Source organism: Schistocerca cancellata, chromosome 2 (assembly GCF_023864275.1).
Source record: "Schistocerca cancellata isolate TAMUIC-IGC-003103 chromosome 2, iqSchCanc2.1, whole genome shotgun sequence".
Lineage (NCBI taxonomy): Eukaryota > Metazoa > Arthropoda > Insecta > Orthoptera > Acrididae > Schistocerca > Schistocerca cancellata.
In genome coordinates, this window is record NC_064627.1 from 74,648,817 (window position 1) to 74,669,403 (window position 20,587).

Genomic DNA, 20,587 nt, shown 5'->3' on the forward strand with positions numbered 1-20,587 from the left:
TCACCTGGATCTATTACAAGGCAACCCCTTCATTTTGGTGCATTTACTGAATCCTGCTTTACTTGTGGTTTTTTGTTTTAAAAACTAAAAAAATCTGGTATTAAAAGCACATATCCCTAAAGCCATAATAGCATTTCTAGAGGTTAAAAATGTAATTAAATAGTGCTGCCTTTATAACAGCTTATAAGGAAGTATGATAATATTCATACACTTGGCAGTCACTGAATGCTAAATTCTTCCAGTAGACTCTGTTTGCTACATTCTCCAACGTAGTTTTCCACAAGAAAATTTTTTCCCAAGGCCCCTCCCATCTTAAAGCTCTTCACTGTTGTTCACAAACTGTTGTGCAATTAATGTCGCTACAAAGAATATCTATAGTGGCAATAATCAGTATACACCATAGTAGTATAGTTTCAACTTGCCATTATGCCTTCTGTTTCCCTATGCTAGACATTCCGTGCAATTTGTATTCTTTGACAAACAGCTGTAGTGAACGTAATAATCTTACAGGAGGGAGAGTCACATTTTATCATGTTTACTTTGTCAAAAACTTGCTTCTTCCCACATGCGTTATTTTACTTCTCACGTAGTGGATGCTATGAATACTACTTTTCAGTGTCCCTTTCTTCTTTACACCATTGTTAAGGATTATTTGCAAAAGAATTTTTCCTTTACAGATCACCTGGGGGATGCATCGTCTGGAGACGCAACACTGGATGTGACTTTTTATAAGTATCCTGAAGCCAGTGCGGATTATTTGCTTCAATATGTGGAAATTTGGCTGTAATTTCCCACAAAAATAACTGCAAAGACTTGCACTTTGAAATTATTTTAGGACGTGACTTGTTTTAATACTGTTTTCAGACAGTTCACATCTTTTAATAAAGTTGAAGAGAAGCCTCATGAAGACAGTTGGTAGAAAATGTTTTTATAGAGAATAAAAATACCAATTTCATATGTTATCCATCATGTTTATTATGTTATATACTCGATTTATACTGAAATAAAAACGGTGAGATCAAAACACATGTGAAATTACTGCAAGAAGACAACATATCACCTGTTAATTGTATCACTGCATTCATTTTCAGGGTGCTTAATCAAACATAGGAGGAAAAAAAATAACAATTCTGTGAGAATTCCAGGTGTGAGGAGCTCCTTATAAATTAATGGCAAAGGCAGGGACGCGGAGGTGCAGCATACCATAATATATAATGACTCTTCCCTTTCCTCAGCTGAGCTATATGTCAGCCATAAGTAGTAGTTTAACTGCAGTTTTTAAACAATTGAAAATTTATATGGAGTAATATTCATAAAATTAACACACTGAGGTATTAAGTATTTAAAATTTTGTGATTTATAAAACCCAGTTTCAATGCTAGGTTATTAAATTCCTGAAATTCCCTTAGATTTTCCCGATTTTTATCACAGCACCTCACGACTTTCACTTTTAGTAATTTTTGTCAATATTTAAAAATATCCTGTAGACGGAGTCACAAACAATGGCAGTCGAGTTTAGGCTTGTTCTGCATGCCTACATTACGTATTCTCCGACAGCCAATGCGTGTTCTGAGCGCTCTGCTCTGAATGCTGTAGCTAATGTGAGCATTAAACTTTATCGTAGTGAGTTGTTTAGTGAATTTCTGTTCCATTTGTTGCAAGCTGTCATTGCTGATGTTGGTACATGTTGATACATTCCACATAAGGAAGCAAGAGACTTAATTTGCAGGATATATGCTTTCTTCAAGTGGAAGGCACACACGAGTGTATCACAACTGTCACTTGGACCCATCAACAACCCAATCCTCACCTGTGCCTTGACATGCACCAACCACGATCGTTCGTGGATTGCACTATACCACTGTGTTTCGAATTATAATACTATTTATTCAACTTATGTGAAATGCTACAAGCTGATGTCATTTTTCTTAATATTTCACTTTACAATGTTTTTCAGTATCAGGTATGCTTCTGTAATTTAAAAGCAAGGCTTTTCTGTCCTTAGCATCAATTATCAGTTGCATATTTAACAGGCAAATTGTCACATCTTCAAGCATTATAACACATTTCAATAATTCAGAATGGCTGCATTTAAATTGAAAATGGCTTCTCTCTTTGACCAATATAATGTCAATGTCTATAGACACATTTCCACATCAGAACAACAAAATACAAGTGTGTCTAAACATGGATTTCAATAGCAGCCTGGTAATTTGATCAATAACAGCCATTTTCCAAAAAGGTGTTAAGAGTAAACAGTAGTAGGAAAGAGTTTGTAACTTCTAGGAGCAAAGGAGCTTACAATACATATTTAAAGAAGGGACGGAAATCAGGATTCAATGTCCCTTAGCTGTCAAGGTAATTAACATAAATAAAAATAACCTCAGAATGGGGAAGGAAATGTGCCTTGTTTTGTTTGAGGAATCATCCCATCATTTGCCTAAGTGATATAGGAAGACCACGGAAAGTCTAAATCAGGATGGCTGTGAGGGGATTTGAGCTCCACTTTCTGAGATACTATGTAAACTTAGTTTCTTCTTCTTCTGCTGTGTCACTTTTTTGTGGGCTCTGGCTCATTTCTGCAGATTACCGACAATCTCCTCCCACGTGCAATTTCTTGATTTCTGAACTTCGAATCCTTTTTGCCCAAAACTTCATGAGTAAAGTCATATCTTGCAATATCCCTGCAAAAAATGAAAAAGATTTATTTAACTGTACCGTGATCCACTAGGTAACACATCACAGCAATTTATTAGTTTCAATGCACTCATTAACACTTCAAAATATCTTGTTACCAATTATTACCACTTCACGGAATTGTTCAAATAATGAATAAAGAGAAAAAGAAAAGATGAAAGTAACAATTCAGCAGTGTTCAAAATCAATGACTGCTGATACACACAGATTGAACATATTAATTAGTACTTTTTGTAGGTAACGATTTACAGCTGTCAAGAAAAGCCTTTTGAGTCACCAACCTGTACATATACACTTTATTCTCAACCAGTGTCAGTTTTAGCAAGAATCATCACAGAGAATAAAATAAAGAATCAGAAAAACATAATTTAAAGGAACAGAAAAACACATGTCAAATAATGGAACCTCTAAGTTGGAATATCAACAATGTTAGAAAAAGAACAGATTACTGCTCAACATAGAGAGGACATGTTGAGTTGTAGACAGGCACAATGAAAAGACTGTTACACATTACAGCTCTCAGCTGAAGCCGCCTTCAGCAAAGAAAACTCACACGTACATTCACACAAGCAAGCACACCTCAAACGCATGACCACTACAACCAGCAGTTCTGATGAAATTGGGGCTGTCACATGAATAGTAATCTGGAGTGGGTTGGGGAAGGGAGATATGCAAGGCTACAGACTGCCAGGCAGTTTTGGGAGGTTGAGTATGGGGGGGGGGGGGGGGGGGGGGAGTGGAAAAGGAAAGCAGCAGAAAAGCAGAGGAGCAGTGAAGGGGAAAGGATGGGCAGGTACACTGGCAGAGAGTGGCACACAGAGAGTTAAGGCTGTGAAAAGGGAGAAGGGTGATAGGACACGGGGGCAGAAACTGTTGGGTTAAGGCTGTGGGGACAGTAGGTTACCGTAGGTTGAGGCTGGGATAATTTCAGGCATGGAGAATGTGTCGTAAGGATGATTCCCACCTACACAGTTCAGAAAATCTGATAGTCAGCAGCTAGACTGTGGTCATGAGTGTGTGAGTTGCATGTATATGTGTGTGTTTTATGTCAATTTCCAACGAAGGCCTTGTTGACTGAAAGGTCACTTTCTGACAGTCTTTCTGTAGTGTCTCTGCAATTCAGCGTGTCTGCTATATGGTGAGTAGCAACTATCCTTTTCATAATATTGTTACATTCCAACCTGTTTTTTCCATTGTTTGATTTTTATGTATTGTGTGAGTTTGTGCTTATTTTCACATATCTGTGCATATTTGAAAATGTTTTTGTGAGCCTGTACCTACTTTCATGTTTCTTTTACTATTATCCACCTCACCTCACACCCACTCAACTCCTTCATTTGCCCATTTTCTATATCATTTACTGTTTCCCCAATGCCATATCTGCAACAATTTTCCCCTACTCTGTCTTTCTGCATCAGTTCAGAAAGTATACCTTTCCCTGGCTAAAACTCACTTCTAAATCCTGTTCCTTAAATGCTGACTAAACCAAGGAAACTCCCCAACAGCCTAACATAAAACTTCTTTCTCTGGATCCCACCATTTCAACCACCTCTTCAGATTCTGCCGGTACCTATCCCTCACAAACCTGGTATTGCAAAAACACATTTCCATGGTACAGGCCTCCCAGAATCACCTCTGCTCCCCAGCAAGATACAGCTACTGTGCAATCCCTATTAATACATCACATCTCTGAAACTGAATCCCTTGCTCTCTAGCACCTACAAGAGCAATCCAGACACCACCTCCACAGGTTATACAACCTGCTGAAATCCTACAGTCACCTTGGGACACCATCATCCAACCCCTTTCTTACCCATAGTGTTCCTCCTTGTCAAGTCCTCATAGCACCCACAACCTTCCTAGCAGACCTTTTGAACCTGCCACATTTCCAAAACTCCCTATCGACACTCTAGAGCTTAAACAATCCCCAAACACCGTTGTTAACCTTTCCAACGAAATCCTCAACCTCACAGAAGTTCCAACCTATCCAAAGGCCTCACCTTTAGATCTACAACAGAGTTCAACAAAGTTGGACCTACACTCCTCCCGATCCCTGCAATGGAAACACTTCTTTGCCACTAACCCCTCCAACCAAATCCAACCATATCCCCCCCCCCCCCCCCAACCCACTGACCACCCCCTGGTCACCTTCTGGGAATTACTTACCTCGATCTTGCCCACCATCCTTCCCCAAGACCCTTCATAAGAACACCAACCTTTTAACAATGGAAACAACAGCCATATAAAATCTCTAAACAGAACTGCCCTAATCATCCTCCTTGCAGACAATGGCTCTACCGCTGTCATGATGAATTGCAGTGACTATCTGGTGGAAGGCCCCTGCCAATTGTCTGACTCATCCACCTACAATCTGCCAGACTGATCCCATTCCAGAAGTCAAACATACCCTCCAATCCCTACTTAGACCCTTCACAAACTCAACAATCCTGCATGTCCCATGGGTAGCTGGTTACTGCAGCAGCACTGCAATGATTTCGCACCTCAGTGACCAACACCTTGTGACGGCGCTCACCCGCTTTTTTATCTCTTCGTTTGTTGATTGTCCTCAGTGTTGATGTACTGGCTGCTACACGGGTTGAAAAATAGGTTGTGGAAGTGCAACTACTGTCTATTGTAAATGATGTAGCCAAAAGATGCACAGTTGTGTTTCACAGTCTTTTACTTTGACTTTTCACAACCCCCCCCCCCCCCCAATATTACACAGTTATATGGCCAGTGCACTATTGTTTAACTTTCGATATGCCTCATTAATGGTTTGCAGCCAAACATCCATATACTGCTACAACAGTTTACTGTTGCATATCTATGTGCAGTAAAAACATAACCACAAAGTTCACAGTTCTTGAAGTATAGAAAGGTACATATGGAGCAGACACTGTCTTAACACACGGCCTAATTATGTAACCCTTATTTCACAGGTGCATTGTTGTTGATCTAACCAATACAGGTTCCTCGTCTGATGTCAGCTAAAGTTCCCGCCAAACAGTTGCCCATTGCGAGACCCTTGTGTTGTTTATAAATGGCACCCTGGAATGTGAAGTAATTCTGAGAAGTGACTAATTCCAATAAGTCAACAAGTTCGCAAATCTTGCCCATAGTCAATTTTTTATGCTTAGTTAAATTATTAATTAACTTATGCTGACAACTTCATAAACACATTAGACACAAGTTTTTCACTAATTATGAACATACAATCAAGAAAATTCGCTACTATAAACGTCATGTCGATGACACTTTAGTACTTCTTGAGGGATCTGTTACCGACATAGATATAATAGCTTGCATCCAAATATAAAATTTACGAAAGAAATAGAAGTTAACAAAAGTATACATTTCCTGGACCTCCAAATTTCAAATATTAACAGCCAGCATAAATTTGGAATTTTCCGTAAGCCAACCACCACAGATTGCATAATAAGTAATTATTCTTGCCACCCAGTCTGCCATAAGCGAGCCTATTTTAACTCTACAATACATAGGTTAAGTAACCTTCCGCTAGACGATGATGAATAAACAAGGAGCTAGATATCTTGCAGGAAGTAGCAATTAACAATGGTTTCAGAGCGGAAATGGTCACTGAACTATTTGAATGGAAAGCTAGAAAAGGCAGGGCAGGTATAACCAATAAAATCACACTTCAAAGAGATGATGTTAACTATAAAAACACTAAGTTTGCCAAATTACCATATTTAGGAGTAGTATCAGATAAAATTGCACAGGTGTTTAAGAAAACCAACACAGGGATCAGCTTTCACACAGACAATACATGAATTTTAAAAAAAATCAGGCATGGAACAGGCAGAACAAACCAATTTGCAAGATCAGGGGTTTACAGAATAGAATGTGGCTCATGCACAAAATGTTACACTGGACAAACTGGGCGGGCTTTTAATGACAGGTTTAAAGAACACATCAGGCAGACAGAGAGCAATACCTCTACCTCCAGCAAATACTTAATTGAGAGTAAACACGTGGTCAACAACATAGATTCATCCCTTAAAATACTGCATACTGTGTCTAAAAGTAGAATCATGAATAGTCTAGAAGAAATAGACATTTACAACTGAATTAAAAATCATCCTAGTGACCTGCTTAATGATCAAACTGATTTAAAAAATAGAAGATTTTTAGATAATTTCCAGTCCGTTTTATGTACAAATGACAGATTGTAAAATGGCTTACAGGAGCAATACCTTTGACATCTGATGGGAGTTTACCACCCTGACATTTTGTGTCGACAAGTGTGTAAACGAGGTTTTATAAAACAAAAATACGTGGATACTCAAAATTATATTAGTAACAGAAGTGTCATATCCGCTACCACTTGCAATGTATCTACTCTCTTATTTTCTGTATTTTAGGATTGCCAATTTTTATGTGATGTATCTGACCAGTTTTGTCTTAAATAATAAGTAACAAATTTTATCAGTAATTCTGGTTTATTTTACTGTAAAGAAAAGTTACGGACTATAACGAGGGATGAAAAGCATGTATTTTATTTTATTTTCATATTTTGTATTGTATTTTATTTTATTTTTGTATATTTTATAAATGAAATTTCATTCATACGTTTGAGCTTCTGAAACATGAGATCGGAAAATTAGTAGTATGAAATTTTTATATAAATTTGAAATCATCATATTCTTCCATAATTTGTGTGATGTCACCATTTCTTCTCCTTCCTCTTCTACCAAACAATTTTGTCATCACTAATTCTGTAACTATTCCCGCCAGTGTCAAAATTTATTCTGCTGTTAACTTCACTCCCTCCTGCCACAATCACCGGTTTAGTTATCCCGAGTTTATTCTCCGGTTGAGTGTTATTACGTGTTCGTACAACGTGTTTTCTGCGCTACTCCCAGAACAGAACTTAGGTGGCTGCTACCAGGGACTGAACAACTGGCCCTTACTAGTGTTACGGTCTGGCCAAGAATTTTGTGTCAAAATTTCATTTTCTTGGATACACCGAGAAGATATCCAATCTTTCTTAACCGTTATTCCTGTTAGTCGTGTATTCCCACTCTGGTACTCTGAATCTATGGATTTCATGGTAATTACAACAACACTGATCATTCGCAAACCCAATAAAGCACATAAACAGACAGCAATTGGCATTCACCAGTTGGGCTTTATTCCGCTCAGCTCGTGTAGCCCCGTCCGCTTCTGTGTGCAGTGTTTCAAAATCATATGAATAATTGATAGACCAATTTCCACTGGAGATTAGGCATTTCGTTATACAATGTTTTTTTTACCTCAAGAATATGAATTTGGACAACCCCCCCCCCCCCACCCCCACATTCCCCGGTTTGCCCCCAGTGAATCTGGCACCTTCCGCATGTCAGTAAAATTTTTCCGGGTAGCATCTTGCTGCTACTGCTTATACAGCTAACAGCCACAGTTCCGTAGACAGAACCGGGAGAAGGCACAACACATGCACAACTGAACTGTGCATGTGCATGAGCTTGCTCACAGCTGCTCAAATGAATCTAATGTAAACAATTGTGATGTCACGCTCATTGGAGGCAATTTGTTGTTATGAAGCATTGCATAGTCTTCCCAAAGGCTTTGACACATTTTACCGTTGGCAGATGCTTGTATGAGCACTGTGTTTTGTTGTTGTATATGGCGCATTTCCTTTGCAATTTAAGTTTTATTTTCATTTTTTCCCCTCGTTCATGTTTTATTGCAGTAGTATTATTCTGCAGTAACGAGATACAGTAATATCCTTTGTTAGATATTGTTTCTTACCAGTCAAAATTACAAAAATTTAACTGAAAACTAAATTTTAAAAAATACCCAGAATTCTAAAAAATTCCCAGGATTTTCCCGGTTTTCTCCCGGATGAAAAAATTCCCAGGTTTTTACTGGAGCTCCCAGGTTGTCCCAGGTCGTATCTGTGGGTCGGAGGTATAGGGCACTATGTCACACTTACTAAATTTTACAGGAGACCAGTTTGAAGGTGTTTTCTTGTGTTCTTCCTTAAATATCTTGCCTATTAATAGCATCATCATAACAATCTTTGGTCAGTTTACATTTTGAACATTAAGTATCATGTTGCTTCACATGTAACAGCCTTTTTTTCATTTTGTACCAGTTTTGCAGATATATAATGGACATGGTGTTGCATTTTGTGGCATAGTGCTCTTGGTGTTTAATGAATAACATTACTCGATCACATTAATTTCATTGTAAGAATATATTACATGAACAGAACATTACTCACATTGTGGTGTAACTTGCTGTATGAACATAAATGTCACATTTGGTCCTAAATCACATCTATGTATTCTTCTGGAAAGTCTGTTATGTTTGTATTATGTGTATGTTCTAGGTTCTTATAAAATGCATGACAAACTGAAGGCATATGTGGCAACAGTGCCCTTAAATCATTATATTTATGCAGCAAAATAGGTCTTGGGACATCTGAGAGTTGGTTCAAATCTGCTGAAATGTAAGTGCATATTTGCGTAACCTAACAAAGTCGGCCTGTCTGTTGTCACCAGCAAAAGATGTTTTGAAGTACAGAATTCCCCTGTTTTCCTGTTTCACTTGTACTTGCGCACACTTTGATTACAAAAATGGTCATTTCTCCATATCCATTTTCCTCTGAACAAGGGGAGGCCTTTCAGAGTCTTTTGTGGCGTACATTGAATTAAAACTTTTGAAATCTTGAAGTTCCATATTATGAACAAAGTAATTGCTGGAAGTGTGTTTTACCAATTGTTGATTCAATTTCTTCCGTTTCCTCTCTATCAATACATGAACATTGACGGCCTCCATACGGGTATGGCCTTTTAGTAGATATTTCTGAGTTATGGTCTTAATTTGTGGATAATTATGCAGTAACCGGAAAAAAAAACACATTATAATATTCACATTCTTATTTTGTCCACAGCAGTTGTCTGCCCAAAGTACGATTTCTTCCACGCCACTGTCGGGGCATGACACTATCTGCCCACTTCAAAATTGCTGATGCAATGTCATTTCTGCCTTGCCCTCCTTTTGACTCACCCCACATCACACAGTGAACTGAGGAATCTGTGGTATCATACAGGGTAAAATTTAAGACTCAAAGCTTCCTTTTATAAAAACTAATACTATTTGACATGAGTGGAGATGGCAAACATTTCTGAAGGCCTCCGGTTAACACTTTGAGTGTTGGTGTTCCTCTTGCCTTGTTAGTGTCATTACTTTTTAGAAGGTACCTGTTTTTTGATTAATTCAGATGAGCAGTATGCTCAGCTTCAACGGATTCTTTTTCTTCTGGAGTCAGATTACTTTTCAGGTGATTTGAATAACAAATTGAACTGTTTATTAAAGATGTCTGCGTAAAGCCATTTTTTTTACCGCTTATCTCTGGGTAGTGACTTTCATAATGTGGGAAAGAAGCAATATGTCTTTTGATCAGGCGTTTTTCTGCTTGGAGTATGTCTACCCCTTTGATCTTTTCTTACTACTCCACCTGGCTCCATGTTTTTTTTTAAAATGTGTACAACAACTGTATTTGAGATAGAGTGTGTGTTCAAAAACATAATCTTGCACACCTTAACTCATCCATCATTTTTTCGTGCCCTAGAGTATATCCGCTCCTGCTCAGGTGAGTCCTTCGATATCTGTAGCGACTCCCTGAGCGGTTTACGAGCTATCAACCAGTGTTTCCCTTGTTCTCATCTGGTGATGGCTATCCAGGAGTCTCTGCATACTCTTGCCCGTTGCAGCCGCTCTGTGGTATTTGTGTGGACCCCAGGCCGTGTTGGGATACCCGGCAATGAAAATGTTGACCGCCTGGCGAAAGAGTGTTGACACGTGTTTGTGTCTGTGTTATGTGCGGTTGGATATGGGTGTGTGTGTGTGTGTGTGTGAGTGTATACCTGTCCTTTTTTCCCCCTAAGGTAAGTCTTTCCGCTCCTGGGATTGGAATGACTCCTTACCCTCTCCCTTAAAACCCACATCCTTTCGTCTTTCCCTCTCCTTTCCTCTTTCCTGATGAAGCAACCGTTGGTTGCGAAAGCTTGAATTTTGTGTGTATCGACCTGCCAGCGCTTTCGTTTGGTAAGTCACATCATTTTTCATAATATTGTCGTTACCCTATTCTGAATTTTCCATAGTTTGATTTTACAAATATTATGTGTATTTCAAGGTGAAAGGAACTAATAAACATTTCTCTGTGAAATATAACAGATAATACTGACATTAAACAATTTAGGAGTAAAGGGGACAACTCACTGAATAACAGGAGTGTTGAGTCGTTGACAGGCACACAAAAAATAATGAAAACTTGACTAGCTTTTGGAAGAAATCCTTTAAGGACACACACAAACACACACACACACACACACACACAAATGTTTTTACATTTTCCAAGTATTTACATTATTCACAATAAAATCAATCATCTGCAGTTTTCGGGCAATAGTAGACATTAAGGTTAGTGCTTAAGTTCGTAGTGTTTTTGTTTTTCGTGTTGGTATTCTTGTTGTTTTGGGTTTATTTATTGATTGTCATTTTTTATTTGTAGTTCACTGTTGCTATTTGAGTCTACATATTGTCAATCGGAGATAGTGAGTGGTGCTGTGTACACTGGAAACTGGTCTGCCAAGGGGAGAAATCGAAACATTTCCACCATATTCTTCTATTTGAGTTTAGTAGAGGGGTGAGAATATCAAATGCAGCCAGAAACATTTGCACCCAGAATGGTGTTAATGTCATTGGACACAGCACAGCAAGAAAATGGTTTCCTCATTTCAAGAAGGATCATTCTGACATTAGTGACTCCACATTCAGGAAGACCTTTGGGGGTTTGTGAAGATCATTTAAAAGCATTAACCTCCACAATCATCCCTGTCAGTGTACAAGAGAACCGGTAAATGTGACAAAATGTGATTCCAACACTGCGACCTTTTGCATGCAATGAGGAAGTTCAAAAACCGGGTGTGTGGATACAGCATGCTCTAAGCCAAAATCACAAAAATCAGCAGGTGGCCATAAGTCCATCTTTGTTTGCCTGTCATCAATTGGCTTGTGAACAACACTGATCGTTCCTATCAAGTATTGTTACCCTTTGACAAAAAGAAATGAGCTCTTCAAGGTAACACAAGAAAAAGAAAGGAATGATTGAGCCCAAACAAAGCAGTAATTCCCCGTGCAAAGACCTCCACATATCCACAAGAGATAGTGTACATCTTGTATAATAGTGACGGTGTGGTGTATTATGATTTGCTTCCCAGATGTGTAACCATCACTGCTGTTATTTATGTCAACAACTGAGATGTCTTGCAGATGCAATCCAAACAAAGAGTAGGAAGACTGTGTAAGTGAACTACTCCACGGTAACGCCCACCTTATTCACCTGATCTTGTACCCTCAGATTTTCACCTTTTCTACTATCTCTTGAACAACATTCAAGCAACTTTCTTTCTGGGTGAAAACGTGCTTTGAACATGACTCGAGTTCTCCAACTCAAAAACGTGATTCTACAGTCTCAGAGTTGAAAAGTTGTCCCTGTGTTGGTAGACATTTTTAAATAGCAAAGGAGCAGATATTACTGAATAATAAAGTCTCTGTTATGTGTATTAGCTGTGTTTATTAAACTTATGGAAAAATGCTACAAACTTATACAGCAAACCAATATAACATCACAACTGCAGTTCAACTAGTGGACTGGGATGTGGGTTATGTTGTATGGGGTGGGTAGAAGGTGAAAGAGGTTGGACACAGGAGGAAGGGCTTGGGATAGATACGTAGCAATTAGGAGGGAGGCAGTAGGTGTACAGGATAGGAAGGCAGGGGAAGTGGAAGGGGGGGGGGGGGGTGGCGGCACATGCACAGGCTAGATGTGTGACATACAGGCACTGGAGCCAGTGAGGTGCAGCGTACAATGAAGATGACGTGAAAACATTGATTGGGAAGTGGGGACAGATCAGAGGAAGGGAAACTTTTGGGTAGAGAGTGTAGGAACAATGAGTAAAACTACAGTGAGGCCAAGGGGATTGCAGGAGCACAGGATGTGTTGAAAGGATAGCTGCAGGTAGTAGACCTTGCTGCTAAAGGCACAATTTCAGAAACTGTATTATAACAAAGCTGTTTCACCACATTCTGACTGTCTTGCTTAAAAATACTTACAGTCTCATACCAGACAAACAAGAAAATACAAATGTGAAATGAATAAGGAAATAGTATAGTCAGCAACCACTTCTAGAAAAAGGAAGATAATGGTAAACACTCACTTCATAATATAAAGTGATCTCCTCCTCAACAAGACATCAACAACAGCCGACTTATCTTCTGTGTGAACTAGCCTCATTACACAGTCTGACAGCAAGCTCAACCCTGCAATTGTGTTCCCACAGAACTGAAAAATCAAACAACATAGTATAGACAATGCAGGACATAAAATTCTTCATAAATAACATCACAAGAATGTTTGCAAAAATTGATAATATGAACAGAAATTCAAAACTGGTAATTCTTCAGACAATAACAAATCAGTCAAGAGATCAGCAGTCTGCCATTAACTACCACCTCTGATGTCAGTTGAAAACATGGAGCTAAGCCCAAGCATCTTAAATGTTTCAAAATTACAAACTGAATACTGAAATAAGTCTGTGTAAACATCAATTGCAACATACACACATCTAAATATGTAATAATATAACTTTTATACACTGACGGGGTTTACTTGTCATGTGTGGGAATTGTCCTCATGATGTGCATTTTCAGCTCCTCACAGCATAATGAACAGTCCATTAATTTTTGAACATGCAGCCATGCAAATTCCAACCTTTCCACTGATATTTCAACAGCAAATCATCTGGTTATCATAGGAGTGGATGGACTGAAGTTACACAGCTGAAATATAAATGGAAAAGTTTGTGTTTGCACAGATGCATACTCAAAATTTAAAGGATTATTCTTATGATAGTAAATGCTTTTAAAATAATTTTGCAGTTCTGGATTATGACACCTTGTTAAATAATAACTATAACAAAAATAGGGATCGCAAATAAAAAAAATAAAAGATTTATGAATGTCCCTTGGCACAATCTGTATAGCTTTCAGCATAGAACCAGACTGCTACTGTGACAGCTTGGCTACACCGCCATAAACAAAAATACACTCCAGTTTATTTTTTTTTTTAATATGTGTTGTGAGGCTTGAATAGCTTCACGACCAAGTTGTATGACTTCTACTTCAGCAGAACTTAGGCTGACGGGCTGCGAGAGGGCAAGTAAGCACGTGAATTTCATTTGAGTTACGTGTTTGCTTAGATTTGGTACAGTAGTGCACACATTTCTGGAAGCTCTTCTCTGGATTGTGGGACAACAGGAGTTTTCAGGGCTGTTCTTTTGTTACTATTCGACCGAGTCTCACAAACATTATGACACTGCATTTCGCTTCAGAGTCTTCTTACAATGCCAAACAAAAAAAACTAAAAACAATATATATCCATTTAAGAAGTTAATTCAGTGGTGTAATATAAAGATAAAAAATTACTTGCATACAGTAAAAAATCTGCCATGTTGCCCAAAAAATAAGTTACTGAGAACTGCACCTCAATACAATTATTTATTCATCCGATGATAAAGGTAATAAAAATTGTGTGTGGGCTTACAGGGCATATGTGATGCACCTCCTTCAAAATAGTCCCCTTCTGACCAAACACACCGACTCCAACGGTACTTCCACTTTTGGAAACATTCCTGGATTGGTCCCCCCCCCCCCCCCTGAAGTGTGTTAAGGACGCTCTCCATATTTGCCTGTATGTCTTCAATTGAGTCAAATCACTTCCCTTTCAGTGAAAACTTCAGTTTAGGAAACAGGTAGAAGTCTCCAGACGCCAAATCAGGGGAATATGGCAGTTGTGGAAGCACAGGAATTTTGAATTTGGTCAAAAATTCAACGAAGGAGAAGCCATGATGAGCTGAAGCATTGTCCTGGTATAGCACCCAACTCCTGTCTTTCCACATTGCACGCCTTTTCTTCACACCTTTTCGTACAAACAATCAAGGACACATTTGTAGTGTTATTGGTTAATTGTCTGTCCTCCAGGGATAAATTCATGATGCACAATACTGGTAGAATCGAAAAAAAGTCACCAACTTTCACCTTCACCTTCAACCAACTTTGCCCTGCTTTTTTCGGTCGTGGTGAACCTGGAGTCTTCCACTGCAAAGACTGCACTTTGGTTTCAGGATCATATCCACATACTCACAATTCGTCACCTGTAATTACACTATTTAACAAATCTGGGTCATTTTTATTCTGATTAATCAGTCCTTGGCACACTTCAAGTTGGTATTGTCTCTGGTCACTTGACAACACTTTTGGAATGAATTTTGCGGACACTCTACGCTTGTTCGGATCTCCAGTTACAATAGACTGAACTGCATAGAAACTTAAATTAAGTTCATCAGCCATCTCTCTAATTGTAAGCCTACGATCAATGCGCACTGTCATGAACTTTCACAAAATTTTCAATCTTTTTGAGGTGGAAGGACAGCTGGACAGTGGTTCATCTTCAAATTATTCGCGGCCATTTTTAAATCTGTTGAACCAGACAAAAACATATGACTGGCTGATACAATGATCTCCAAAAGCTGTTTTTAATAGTTCATAAGATTTCGCGGTTTTAAAACAAAATTTCACACAAACTCGTTGCTCCGCTTTTATGTCCATTTTCACGCAGACAGAATCCGACAACAAGCCCTAACAGACCCACACTCAAATAGCTGCCACAACAAACTGAGTAAAGGAAATGCAATTTCCTGTCAGAGGGTGTTCAAGGAGAAGGCAATGACTCACTCCCCACCCTCAATGTACCTGCCCGACAAACCAGTAAACAGTAGCGGATCCATTCTTAAAACTTTCCAATCACACCTCAAATGATGGATTTCGTAACACACATTAAGCAATTTGTAGATATGGCACTCCTGCTTGATACATAGTTCACAGTGAGGTACAAAGGCTTTCATGGAAACAGAGACTCAAAAATGTGTGCAGATTATTATATCTAAAAAAGTCCAAGATGACTTACTGTAAGGTGACTACAAAGGCTGTAGGCATTGATTAAAGGGTGTCATACTGCGAATACTTTATTCTGCAATTATAATCTTGACATTACACCATTCCGAAGAATCTACCTACAATAAATATAATAGGGAGACAAAAACAGTACAACATACACAACTCGGGAATGTGCTAACACACATGCACTTAAAAATATTTGATGCCACGTCACGGCACAAGTGAAAGTTTTAAATAATGGTACTCTTGTACAGTTATGTTCTAGCCTGTTAACAAACCGTAGGTACATATTTTATATACAATGTCACAGTTTCAAGCTGCATGTTGGCAAGAAGGGTGTCGCAGCAGAATAATTCCAATGGAGGTAACAGCTACGACTGTTAGTAAAAATAACATTCAAATTTCTTCAACTTTTAGTGATCAATGTTGTTTCCTACTGCATGTGACATTTTTATTTTATAGCTGTGAAGAATAATTGATCAGGCCAGACAAAAATGGACAAGAGAAATCTGATCAGAAATTGAGATGCTGCAGAAAGTGGACAAGTACAAAAAGATGCATCAAGCAATCAAGGAGATAGTGTTTCAGGGAAAGAAGAACAAACCTGATGTGGAGACAAAAAGGAAAGATGAAACTCCATTCAAACAACCCACATGAAGTTCAGGATAGGTGAAAACAGTATATTCAAAGTCTTCATGAAGCTGGTCAAAGACCTTCTGATCTGCAAATTGAGAAGGAAGAAGCAGAAAATGTAAATGAAATGGGAGACTTTATGCTATGGTCAGAAGTAAGTAAGGTGTTGGAGGAAATGAAAGACGACAAAGCCTGTAGTATAGAAAATATTCCAGCAGAGATCTTAAAGAGTTTAAGGGAAACATGCAAAAATGAGTTAACATCTCTTTGTAATTAATCCTATAGCAAGTGCAACAGGCTGAAGAACTTTCTTGTATCCACAACAGTACTAATCCCAGAGAGGAGTAACTCTAAAAAGTGATCAGTTTCAGCGAGTCTTTCAGCGGAACTCTGCTGAACAGGGATACCACATCAAAATTGACTATATCAGATTCCGTGCTAAGTAATTTCTTGAGACGTTGCATGAAGTCCTCAGAGCTGTGGATTTGGTGAATACACTTCCCCACATATGAGAACAGCAGTTTCTTCACGTACTTGGCTATTTGATGCATTGATGTGCCAATATTAGTGACAATTGGGTGTAGTTACACATTCTCTGAGTAATTTTGGTACCCATTAAGTCTACGTGGAACTTTCTCTCTTGACTGCAGTTGTTTCACAACGTTGTCAGGCATACGCATTTCCTTCACATGAATTCCAGAGTGACAAACAAGATAGAATCTCGGGCTAGTGTGGCACTTGTGAGAGGAAGGTTTCGAGATATGCAGCACAGGTGATATGTGGCGGTCAGGGAGCTTTTAAATCTTCAGCTTTACATTGCAGCCTCCCTAGCAGGTGCCTAGCAGGTGAAGATTGGGACTGTGTAGACAGTGCCCCTCATTCTTTAGAAGAGTGTGCCAAGAAAAATGCCTCTGCTTGCCTGTCTGTGAAATTTGACAGATTCAAAGTGCAGCAGATGGAAGACACTTGCAGATTAAACTAAGTGGCAAGCTGTTTTATGACACCACTTTGAAGGTACTCAAGCAGTGGTCTCCACGAAATGTGCCTATTCCAGAATTCATCACTGCAGTGGAGCAAGTAGCCAACAAACTTTCACCAAACGTAGCAGAAGAAATTTGCTGGGAGACCTGCAGCCTGCTGATCAAGAAAAAGCCTCCAAAATTGATCTTCTCAAATGATAAGAGGCTTGCACTCAAGAGCCTCTCGGAAGACAACAGCATCGTAAAGTTGCTAGCAGAAAAAGGAAACCCCACACTCATTTTGCAGCAAGTGAAAGTGTGTCAACTTCTGTACAATCCTGAGACAAAGTGGACAAGCAGATCAAGCACTCACCTGAAGGAAACACGTATGCCTCATCAACAACTATGATCAAGAGAGAAAGTTCCACCTGTCTACATGGACTGTTGAAATTACACAAAGAGGGCAAGCCATTGTGCCCAACTGTCAGCAGCACTGGCACATCAATGTACCTAACAGTAAAGTCCTTGAAGAAAATGCTGTTCCCATAAATGGGGGAAGTGTAATCACCACTTCCGCAACTCAGGAGGGCTTCCTGCAATATCTCAAGCAATTACAAAGCACAAAATCTGATATAGTGGTCAGCTTTGCTATGGTATTCCTCTTCACCAGGGTTCCACTGAAAGACTCACTGAAACTTTATGGGGACCAATATTAAGGAGTAAGGTGTAGGCATGGGCAGCACTCCATCCCCAGCAGTTGCCAATTTGTTCACAGGGACATTTGAAGAGGAGGCATGAGAACAGATAAATGCAAATCCATATGTTTCTTCAGGTATGTTGATGATAAGTCTTTGATCTGGCCTCATGCTAGGGAGAGACCTGATGAGTTTTTGGAACATCTTAAGTTCACCATGGAACTGGAAAAAGATGGTCAGAGGCTGTTTCTAGATGTCAAAAGGACAGCAGATGATCTTTTGGCCTATTTGTATCACAAACCTACATACACTGATTAATATCTGGAAATCAGCAGCTGTTACAGCACGGAAGAATGGAGGGTATACTCCTTGTCAGACCTACTTGGTTTGCCAGCAGAAATAGAGCATCTACAATCAGTGTTCTGTGTAAATGAGTACACAGAAGAAGAGATTCAGAAGGCGTTTCAACCAGCCATTCTGCCACATGGAGGCGAAGAGCAAGATGAAGCAAAGACTGTGATGTACCTGCCATTGGCAGGACCATCTTCTGCCAAAACCAGCAAGATTCTCATGAAGAATAACATCAAGTGTGTGATCTGTCCACATAAAAGAAAAACAAGAGGGCTTGCATGAAATGTGGATGACAACCTGGGATAATGAAAACCAGAAGTTTATAATATACTTGCCAAAGTAGCATGTCATACATTGGCCAAACAAGCAGGACAGTGGACATCAGATGTAAAAAACATTTGAGGCACACCCAACAAAAGGCAATGAAATCAGCTACTGCTGAGCACTGTCTGGTGCCCAATCATTTCACAAAACATGATGAAACAAGAGTTCTGGCACAGACTCCCCTGATACTAGGACAGTGTCATGAAAGAGTCAATAGAGATAAAGTTGACAAAAAACCTCACAAATCCTGACACTGGGTATCAACTCAGCAGAGCAAGAGATCCTGCACTGAAGTTGCTGAAAATGCAATGGGGGCAGCAGCCAAACTCCACAAACAGAAGAACTGAAAGAATAACTGAGAGTGGGGAACGAACCCCAGACAGGGCACCAGACACACTGGAGCAAAGACAGAACTTCACAAGACACTTCTTGCAGGAGCGGAATGCAGACAGAACATCTATAATTGCACTGTACTGAAAACAGAGTGCCAGTACATGGACAAGTGCACCAGACCACTGAGAGTGTGCCAGCATTTGGCTTGGTGCATCAGACTGAAGAATGAATGCCTAACAACACTTCTAGTGAGAGCGGACCGCAGAGAGAATGCCTGGAACCACACCAGACCAAAAACGGAATGCCAGCCCACAGATGGTCACTCCGGAACAAACACACGCGGCCCAACAGACGAAAGAGGGAATGCCTAAGGACACTTTTAGTGGGAGTTGATTGCAAATGGACTGCTTGGGACTGACCATGGAGGTGGAAGACCATAGGTCCAAATATTGGACCCATCTACCCGACGAGCAGGCCCAGGCAGCACCTGATAAAGATCATGAGTCACACTGTTGAAATACTTTGCATGTATGATGCTCATATCTGCCAGAATAAAAAACACCTCAAGATGTCAGCAGATCACTGGGAAAGACTGAAGTATCACATAAGGAGGAATGTGGCTTCAGAAGGGAAAAGTGACATAAGATGCCATTGGACTTTTAAGGACTGTCGGTGCAAAGGGCAAAGAAGTATTTCCAGCCTTCATAGGCCTCAAACAGGCCTTTGACAGAGTGCAGTGGGCTAAATTGATAGATAACTTGAAAATGAAGTGAGTAAAGTGGAAGAAGGGAAGACAGACTGAAAATCTATACTCTAATCTGAAAGCAAGGGTATACAAATAGTAAATGAGACATCTAAAGACAACAAGATAGGGAGAAGGGTCACATAGGGCTGATGTTTCTTGCCGATCCTACTAAATATTTATCCGGAGGATGTAGGGAAAAGTTGTTTGGATGGGACAAGCAACATCAGGGTACATGGACAGAAAATAGAATGGATAAGATTTGCACGTGACATGGCAATTCTTGGAGAAAATGATGGGACACTGATTCAAATCTAAATGACCTGAATGACTCCTACATAACAAACAACATGAAAATAAATACAAAGAAAATGAAAGGCATTTTTACGGGTTTAACAAAAAGAAAAGTACAAGTAAATTGATTGAGAATTTGAGAACGTTCTAGTATTTCGGAGGCTGGGTTGGGGGAGATATGCATTGTGAACACTATATATCAAAGTCACAAAGGTGCTGGTGAAAGAGGCATTTCAAAAGTAAAAAAGGCTCTCAACTAGTGGTCTGAATACAGAATAAAGGAAGGAGCTAATGAAATGCCTGATACGGAGTGTTGTGCTGTACAGAGTAGAAACGTGGACACTGTGAAAGCAGGAAAAGAGAAGAATTGAACCTTCTGAAATGTGGATATGGCACAAAATGGAGAAGATCAGCTGGACTGATAAAGTCAGGAATGAGGAGATACTGTAAGGAGAGGCAATGGAAGGTTTTATTCCAGTGAAGAGAGGGAAGGGCAGAAGATGATACCAGATGTT

The 20,587-nt window shown here is 39.4% G+C and overlaps 1 protein-coding gene and 1 long non-coding RNA gene across 6 annotated transcripts in view; one reads left to right on the plus strand and one right to left on the minus strand.

Annotated features, from left to right (window-relative positions):
- Positions 1 to 576: 576 nt before the first annotated feature.
- LOC126161348 (uncharacterized) lies at positions 577 to 1,438 on the plus strand. The gene is made up of 2 exons (XR_007534902.1): positions 577 to 1,092; positions 1,193 to 1,438. It is a non-coding gene; the product is annotated as an uncharacterized LOC126161348 (long non-coding RNA).
- The window catches only part of LOC126161346 (alpha-ketoglutarate-dependent dioxygenase alkB homolog 7, mitochondrial), a 229,287-nt gene continuing 209,784 nt past the window's right edge, over positions 1,085 to 20,587 (minus strand). For 3 of the 5 annotated variants that reach the window (XM_049917113.1, XM_049917112.1, XM_049917110.1), the window contains exons 3-4: positions 12,945 to 13,069; positions 1,085 to 2,684 (exon numbers count right to left, since the gene is read on the minus strand). In XM_049917113.1, the coding sequence (XP_049773070.1) occupies positions 2,552 to 2,684; positions 12,945 to 13,069 (258 nt within the window). In that variant the 3' untranslated portion in view covers positions 1,085 to 2,551. Of the gene's footprint in view, positions 2,685 to 12,943; positions 13,070 to 20,587 lie in introns of those variants that run through there. The other 2 variants (XM_049917111.1, XR_007534901.1) reach the window with 2 other exon arrangements.